Source organism: Tympanuchus pallidicinctus, unplaced genomic scaffold (assembly GCF_026119805.1).
Source record: "Tympanuchus pallidicinctus isolate F22 unplaced genomic scaffold, pur_lepc_1.0 scaffold23, whole genome shotgun sequence".
Lineage (NCBI taxonomy): Eukaryota > Metazoa > Chordata > Aves > Galliformes > Phasianidae > Tympanuchus > Tympanuchus pallidicinctus.
In genome coordinates, this window is record NW_026294740.1 from 7195409 (window position 1) to 7204292 (window position 8884).

Sequence of the window (8884 nt, forward strand, 5' to 3'; positions counted from 1 at the left end):
AGCTGTGGGATTGGCTCCAAATCAAATTATTGTTGACAAGGATAAGATCAGTAACTTGATAGTATGCATGCAGCAGAGCACCACATTGATTTAGGAGGAGCTGCAAAGCATTAATCATTAAAAGAACAGAACGATGTTACCTGAGTTGACAGGTTTAGATTTGCAGCTCAATTAGAATGTATGGAGTGGAGAGAATTATGTAGGTGCTGAATGCCTTGGCATTTCCAGTGAAAAGATAGGATCAAGCACTTCTGTGCCAAACCTGTGCTATACTTCGTGCAGAAGCATTGTATAATCACAGGATCTATGCCAGGCTGCCTGTTAGCAACAGGCCCTTGGACAGTGCACTCCCTGCTTTGAGCACATAAAAGCAGTTTTGCCCGGAGGGAATTTTAAACAGAGAAACCAGATAATTTTTTTCAAGAATGAAAAAGGGAGGAGAGAATTAAAATTCCAGGACATTAGTGAAATTGGTTGTAATTACAAGTCTCACCAACTCAGAAGGTAAGAAGGGTTTGTCTGGTTCCTGCTAGGATAGGGAGATTTTTGCATTGTGCTGAGCCCTCACCCTCGTGTATGGGAATGGGCTTTATAGCATGTCAGTGGAGAGAGAAATCAAGAGGTGCCTTGAGCACTGCCTTACCTCTTCCAGAGCTTGCTAACATCTCTTGCACCTTGTGGGGAAGCTGCAGAGGATCCAATCTGAGCAAACGCAGTGCTTGCTTTCCTTTTCTCTGCAATGTGTGGCACAAAACAGCATGGGGGCAGGTATTTCTCTATCTGACCTATTGGCTGCAGGAGACAGCTGTCTTTTGGGGGCTTAGTCCCACTTCCTTGAAGTGAAGAGGCAAAAGGAGGTGATGGAGGAGCCTTGGATTTCCCAGAAGTTGACCTGATGAAACCAGTGCTTGAACGATGCTTGGGAGATTTCTGTTTGTGAAGCACAAAAGATTAACTGTGCTACTGAATCAGTTTTTGTAGTTAGGCAGGGGCCACGTTCCAGATCTCCCTGGTAAGGCAGCTGCTCTGAGCATACCCACAGTCTGTACGTTCGTTTGGTTGTAATGGGACTGATTGCAATTCTGTGGCAAGTTACGATTTTAATTTTGTTGAATTTACTTGCAGGCTTGTGAAGTACTCTGAGCAGTTTCTCTCCAATGATCCTATCCTGTCTGGATGTCTTCCTAGCAACCCCTGGATAACAGATGACCCTGATTTCTGGGATCTCAATGCAAAGCTGTACGTAGCTTTTTTGCCAGCTTGTGGTTTACAGTGACCTTTATGCTGATAGAAATCAGAAAGGGGAACTGCTGATCTCATCACGACATCCAGTCTGTGATCATGAGCAGGGCAACAATTCCCCTTCTGGCATGGCTGAAGTGGGGAATATTCATGCTGAACCTTCCTAAACATCGTGGAAATTCCTAAAATGTTGGGAGTACGCACCTAGAAGCTGCTCAATTGTCCAAATCCTCTCTTGAATTACCTCAGTTTTACTAGCAAAAGAGTAGAATATGACAAGTTATGCTCAGGTACTTGATTTAGGATTAACCTTGCTAATATAGCTCCTGCCAATGGTGTAGCAATTCGGCATTCACCTGCTTGGCTTCTTAGTAGGGAGTTTGGACTGGGGACATGTACTGATGGTCCATCCCTTCTCTGAGGTCTCCCTTGGTTCCTATTCAGATAGCATTTGCTAATTATGTATTAGCAACTCTGGGATTGAACCATACAGCATATTAGTGGTTCTCATTTGAGACTGGCAATCCTGTTACAGTGATAATAGCCCATTAAGGCAGCCCCAAAAGATACCTTCACAGAATGGAAGCTTTGAGCAGCGATATCCTCCTCCAGGATGGGACTGAGTCAGCCCTCCAGCAAAGCTGGGCCAGCGCTGTGAGAGCAGAACAAGTCCAAGACAAATCCTCATCCCATTGTGTACCAAGTTGTTTAATTACCGCTTCCTTAGCGGGCTGACTTGAGGAGCTCATTACAGCAATCTGGAAAACAGAAAGCACTGAGTCTCCTGACATTCCAACAATTTGGTTTTCATTAATCTGCCATTTAGATGGGCCTCATGAAGCTGGCAGTACTGTTTGTATTCAACCTTTGCAGGGTGGAAATCCCCACCAGGATGCGTGTGGAGCGATGGGCTTTTAATTTCAACGAGCTGATACGGGACCCAAAAGGTCGGCAGAACTTCCAGCTCTTCCTGAAGAAGGAGTTCAGCGGTGCGTTCCTTGTCTCTCTTTCCCTGGGGCGCACAGCTGCCCTGGGCACCAGGAGAGATCCGTGCCTTTGCAACGCCGCGCGCTGTCACGGTGAAGTCATGAAGCGGAGCCGCTGTGCAGCCAGTGCGTGCAGCGCCACCTAGTGGCACGGGGCGCACAGTGCAGCTGCGCAGGCCGCTCGTGCCTGGGTTCTGTCACTGGGCAGGGGGCAGTGGGAAGCTGCGTCCTCCTTCAGCCTGCAGGAGATTTTTAGGGTGGCTGTAAGAAGTAGAGAGATTCTGAATTGGGACGGTGTTGTATGGAATCAAACAAATTCAGTTTAGGAGTTCATACATGGGATTTCCTTGGTCTCGCTCTGTACTCAACGAAGTACTCAACGAATCCTTCTTGTGCAGGAGAGAACCTGAGTTTCTGGGAAGCCTGTGAGGATCTCAAATATGGAGACCAGTCCAAGGTCAAAGAAAAAGCAGAAGAGATTTACAAGTGAGTGTGATGATCTTACGTTCTTACACTCTCCACATGAGTCTCGTATCCTCCCTGACACGTTGCCATTCCCCTTGTGATTTATTCCTACAGGCTTTGCCCGTGTAGGAATGGAGATTGTGAAGGTGAAAGCTTAAAAATTGTTGCATGGCTGCTTTTCCCCTCTGCTCTCCAGTATAATGTTTAAGAGAAATCTTAGCTTGTAGTTTAAATACCAGAATAGCAAATGTCTTGGGGTTGCCACAAGGTGAGTGGAGAGACTCTTTTTGCTTCCAGAGGCCTAAAATTTGCTTTATATTGTGTGTTACATTGCAAGAGGAAGTGACTGAATGTCACAGCGCACTTTGCTGGAGAGAAGATTAATTGCTCGATATCATTTACAGCAAATTGTAGTGGGAAGTTGAAGGGACTTTTCCTTTCGTCCATAGACAGAGGAATCTGGGGGAATTCACTTGTTAATGACGCTGTTGATCCACCTCTCCTCGTAGGCTGTTCCTCGCTCCAGGAGCTAGGCGCTGGATTAACATCGATGGCACAACAATGGGCATCACGGTGAAAGGCCTCAAGCACCCTCATCGCTATGTTTTAGATGCTGCTCAGACCCACATTTACATGCTGATGAAAAAGGTTCGTTATTTGTTTCCAAGCCTCAGGGGGATTCCAGGACTCGGGGCCTTTCCATGTCTTTGACTGTTACCAGCTGTCGCTGTCGAGTGGCCTCTGTTTGAAAATCCCTCAGATTTGCTGATTTAAGCAAGCACTGGGTCAGCTCTTTGTATTTTGCTGCTGCTTTTTCCCCCAAGGTGGCCGATGTTAGGTGTCTGCTGGAGTCTTGCTTTCTAAATATTCCCTTGGTCAAACTGCACTCAGCAAGGAGGAGTGCTGTTGGCCAAATCAGCAGCTAATGCAAATGGACAATGAAAGAAAAAGCTGATTTTAAGCCAGCTGCTGAAATGTTTGGCTTCTGAAACATACATTCTTCACCCTGCAGTGATTGTGGAACCCCTGGATTGTACCTGGGAAGCTTTACTAGGAGATGAAAATTCTTGGGAATTTTACAAGATGAAAGGGTACTGGTTTAAGTACACATTTGCCTGAAAATGCAAAGTCACTTGGGCTGCTGGGTGAGGTATCCAGTTCCCAGCCTCCTTGGCTCCCGAGCAGATATATTTGGTGGTGATTTTAATAAGCCCATAACTACCAGCTTCCCTTTTTTCTCCTGGTAGGACTCCTATGGCCGCTATCTGAAGTCTCCAGTATACAAGGAAATGCTGGCCAAGGCTGTTGTGCCACAAGAAACTGTCAAAAAAAGGCAAGTGAAACTAAAACACAGTTGTGGGCTTTGCTTTTCTTGTAGCGAGGGTTGAAAAAGCCTGAGTTACAGCAAAATTACTATAATTTAGATATTTGCTTAATTAAATACATTTTTTCACTAAGAAGATGCCTTTCTTTGAGATTCATTATGCTGTTTATTTGTGAGCCCTTTGGAAATGCTTCATGTGCAATCAGAATCTGCTTGATGATAACTCAGCTGCCTTGCCTGTTGGGTCTTTTCAGAAATGCTGTGATTGTTGCATTAATCATGGCATTTTTCTTGGAAGGAGAGAGCACTGTGTACTGGGCATGAGAACTCTCAGCCATGAAACACTGGCTGCCAGAGGAGATGCAGAGCTGCTGCAGGATCCTCCATGGGTTCTGCTCTGCTCTGCCTGAACAAAGCTAGTTGCACCCTGCACAGTGAAGGTGAAAGGCATCTTACCTGTGGGTGATACAAGGTGGGCAGCCTGAGAAGGAGAAGGCTTGAAATGGCTTTTTTCTGACCAAGGTGGGAGTTGCACAGCAAATGCAGGCAATCTGAACTGCAGTAGCTTCTTAAAACAAAACGTGCACTGTCAAAGCCGGACCGGGTGATGTGCTTTTCTCTCTGTTCCTCTTCCACTTGTCAGCCTCGCAAGCAAAAAGAGGAATCATGGACTTTCACACTATTGTTTCTTCTAAAGCCCAAGTCAGTGGAAAGGAAAAAAACCAACAAAACACCAAACCAACAAACCCTCCTGTTTGGGGCTGGGTTAGTTTTTTCCCGAGCCACACAAAGTCCCTGGCAGATGCTGGATTACCCCTGGTGATTACCATCATATCTTTCAGCGCCTGTTCTGGATGCACAACACACAGACAGCATCCTGTACAAACCAGAGAGAGCTGCTACCCCAGAAGTGGTTTAACATTTGTTTTCACTGCTGCTGGTTCTGCTGAAACAGACAGCAGGTGCCTTTTTGGGAACCACCCATACTGGTCTCAGTTTGATGGCCGTTGTTTGGATTCATGCTGAAAGTTAGTTGTTATAGAATCACAGAACTGTAGGGGTTGGAAGGGACCTCTAGAAATCAAATCCAACCTCCTTGCTTAAGCAGTAGGGAACTTCTTGTGCTCCAGTTTCTGCCTGTTGCCTCTTTCTGTTGCCGTGTGCCACCACTGACTGGACTCCTTCACTTTAGATATTTAGCTTTCAGATCACCTCTCAGCCTTTCCTTCTCCAGACTGCAGAGTCAGAAGTCTCTCAGCTTTTCCTTGTACAGAATATGCTGCAGGCCCTTTCAGATGCTTAAAACAAGAAGAGTAATGTTTTAGACATCTTCTGGCATTGGTGTCTCTCATTAAGACCAGGAACAAAGCTGCCTTTACTCTTTTAGTAGTTCTGCTGCTATATGACAGAATCACCAAGCCCTGCTTTAAACCACTTAGTCTGTGTTTGCACTTCATGTATGCTTCTTTATCTACACTGTCCTCCTCATTAAATGATATCATGGAATATTCACTGGCTTCTCTTTGGGAGAGATTTTAAGAGACAAAAGTGCTTAAGAGGAAAGTCAGCCAAAATACTAAGGTGCACCTCTGTATTGAATGTATGAGGTGCCTTTCTTTTGCCTGGTCAGGTAGCAGCAGGCAATGTGACAAGTGCCTTTCTCCCCATGCATAGCCTCAGAGCCCAAGGAGGTTTTCTGATTGATGACTCTGCTGTATCTGGGGTCATCCAGCTATGCAGAGTTTCTACCTCTCAGTAACATTCTGTTTCTTTCTCCTTCTGCCCAGTTCCAATTTCCCCTTTGGACGCCGTCATCTCCGCTCCAGCCCCAGCCCCATCATCCTGAGGCAGCAGGAGGAAGAAGCCAAAGCCAAAGAAGCTGCTGCCACCGTGGACATCACGCAGGTCATGAGCAAGCTGGATCGGAGGAGCCAGCTCAAGCAGGAACCTCCTAAGTAGGCTCTGAGCCCTGCAGGGCACAGCACAGGGAAAATACAAGCTGAGGCTGGTGTTGAGCTTCGTCTCCCTTTCCTGAAGGTGTCAGTGCTGCTTTAGGTTTCCCAGGCCAGCTCTGCCAGCAGCCTGCTTCCTGCATGTTGCCATGGCTTCTGCAGCAGCAGATGTCACTTCCCAGGCACATGAGGCATGGGAATGCTCCTGGAGCCAGGCTGCTGGCTGTGCTGGATTCACAGCATGAGGCCAGAAATCTCTCTGTGCACACCATGACGGGGGATGCTTCTGGCTGCCCCAAGCCCCAGGAGTCTGGGCAGCCTGTGTGCCTCTCCCTGACTTCTGCTCCTCCAGCAGCTGGGATGGCACAAGGTAGAGTGAAGCTGTGCTGTCTCAGTCCTTTGGTTTCATACTGGCCTTCTTTGGAGCAGCAGTTGAGGACTCTCCAGGGAGCAGAGCAAGGCACCCTACCTCAGAATGTGTCCGTGCTGATGTCCATCCTCTGAGCAGGATGTGCACCCTCCTGTGGTGTGCGTCCACTGAGAGCAGTGGTCACATAAATTCTCCATCTGCTCTAAGGCACTTCAAGTATCCTGCGCCTCCAAATCAATGCAGAGGGGCTGCAGGCAGAAGAACAGGATAGGCTTCTTGTGAGTACAGTGCAAGGAGCGTTTCTGAAGGTTTGGGTGTCCCTTTGAATTTTAATGACAATCCCAAGTCCCCCGGGTACACTGGAGATGAGTGGAAAGCTCTGCTCTCTCTCTGTTACCCTGCACTCAGTGAGCCAGGTGTGCAGGCGTAGAGCTGTCTCTCACAGGAGCTTGCAGGAGTGCTTGAGAGATGCTGCCATATCTTTGTGTCTCTTTTATCAAGTCCTTTCTGCCTCTTGTCTTGTCTTTTTCCTGCTATTCTATTTTCTGTAAAATAAAAAATAAAAAAATAACAGGAGGTAGTTCCAGTTGTCACTGGTTTGTAGCCCAGAGGCAAAGAAGAGCCAGGGCAGAGGTGTTAAGAGCTGATTTCAAGTTTAAGAGGTGATTTTTGTTTTTTGTTGGTGTTTTTTTTTCTCAATTTCTACTGTCTCTTTTGCTCCTTCGAATAGGAAATCTAACCAACTCTGTTAGCACTAAAGAGCTTGGGGAGATTCCAGACTTTTCTGGGAAACCCCAGCCTGTCTGGGTTAGGCTGATGACTATCAGAACTGGGAAGATTCCTGCAGAACTCAGTAAAGGCAGTGGGGTGGGGGTGGGGAGGCAGAAAATCTTGTTTGTTAGAAGCTAGGGGAAGCAGAGGAACTGGATGGGAAGAGCTGAAGTACAGGAAACTTCTTAACTCCTCTTGGTATCGTGAATCCATTTTTACAACTGGAATGAAATTGCAGAAAACCAAAAGTAGAGAAACGTGGCTGTGAGGGGGGACTCAGGTGCATATGGACCAGCTTCTCACTGAGAGGGGGACAGCCAGGCCTCAGGCCCAGGCAGCTTTGAACCAGAATTCTTGCTTCCCCTGTGCATCAGGTGCAGAATCAGGGCTACATGTTCTGATGTGGTGTCCTTGCAGAACCAGCTTCCTTCGTTTTGCAGCTGAGCTATGGGAGATCTTCATGACCTTGTTAACCTAATGGGGATGTAATGTTTTTAGAGGAATTGAAATCAAGTTGCATGAGTCTTTTGCTCTGATGTCAAGGCCTGACTGCTAAATCTGTTCAGGTTCCCAAAGGAATCAATGGTAAATTTTGCAGTACCATAAAGGGGGAGCAGACTCAGATGTAAATGCATAAAACCACAAGGCTTGTTCACACGAGGTGCTGAGCACCATCAGCTTACCTTGACGAGAGCACTGAAGAGCTTGGCAGGGTTGGTTTGAAGCTGTTAGGGTGTGATGAGCTCTACACTCTTCAGAGCTTGTGTAACATGGAGCACTGAACGTGTTGGGATTGCCAGTAGTAGTAACATATGGAAGATCAAGTCAGGATATAAATAATAAATAACAAATCTGTGTGTTCCAGTCAGTCCCTCTGATTCTACTTCTGTTTTGTTTGTAGCTGTGCTTTTTATGTTACCTCTCTCCATTCCTTTCTCTGATTTTATTTTTTTAACATCTCAGCTTTACCTTGCTGTCCCACTGGCAAGAGTTAATGCTGCTGCTGGCTTAATGCTGCTCTGCAGTCCCCATGCTTGTGACACTCCAGTCCCACACTTGCAGGTAGAAGCTGGCTCTGTTCTGCTTCTAGGTTGAGTAAGCTGGCGTGACGCAGTGTGCCATTCCTTGGTCCCTTGCTGCTCAGTCCCTAAAGAGGAAGGTTGCGTGGTATAAAGTGTGACCGTGGCACAAACTGAACTTCGCTTTATGTCAGCCAAGAAATTGTTTCCATTGGAAATCAGAGCAGTAGGCTGTTTGTTTCTTGGCCGTCGCTTTCATGCATTCATTTATCTAATAAAAATAAATGTAGAAAATGAAAACAAACAAACAAACAAAAACTGTTCATCCTTCTCTGTCTCAGTGTGTTCATCCTTCACTGCCATCTCTTTGCCATGTGTTTTCTGTATGTACTTCTGCTCTCAGTACTTCCATCTGAAGTCTTGAGCTGTATTTCACCCTGCTGGCAGCGAGGCCCTGGTAGCTGGGTGGGGGACCCTGGTTTGCAGCATGTGCTCTGTGGATTAATCTCTCCTATTCATCCCGAGGGCTTTGGTAACTGAGCCTGAGCCATTGCAGCATCGACTGGAGACATGGGCCTTCAGTCTGAGATGTAACACCGTCTTCTGTTACATCAGTGACAGGGGCTTGAGCTCGCTGCCCTATTTGCTGGGCACCCAGCAGCTCGTGCCGTTGTGCCGTTCATAGCCACGTGCTCAGGATGGCAGGCACTGTGTGGACAAACTGATGTCTCCTACAGCAGCGTCACCTGGAGCAG

At 46.9% G+C, this 8884-nt stretch overlaps 1 protein-coding gene across 2 annotated transcripts in view; it reads left to right on the forward strand.

Moving 5' to 3' along the window:
• The window catches only part of RGS9 (regulator of G protein signaling 9), a 29139-nt gene extending 20680 nt beyond the window's left edge, over window positions 1–8459 (forward strand). The window contains exons 12-17 of one of the 2 annotated variants that reach the window (XM_052688043.1): window positions 1126–1239; window positions 2116–2231; window positions 2627–2714; window positions 3203–3341; window positions 3941–4026; window positions 5805–8459. In XM_052688043.1, the coding sequence (XP_052544003.1) occupies window positions 1126–1239; window positions 2116–2231; window positions 2627–2714; window positions 3203–3341; window positions 3941–4026; window positions 5805–5976 (715 nt within the window). In that variant the 3' untranslated portion in view covers window positions 5977–8459. Of the gene's footprint in view, window positions 1–1125; window positions 1240–2115; window positions 2232–2626; window positions 2715–3202; window positions 3342–3940 lie in introns of both variants that reach the window. The other variant, XM_052688042.1, reaches the window with a different exon arrangement.
• The last annotated feature ends 425 nt before the right edge of the window (window positions 8460–8884 follow it).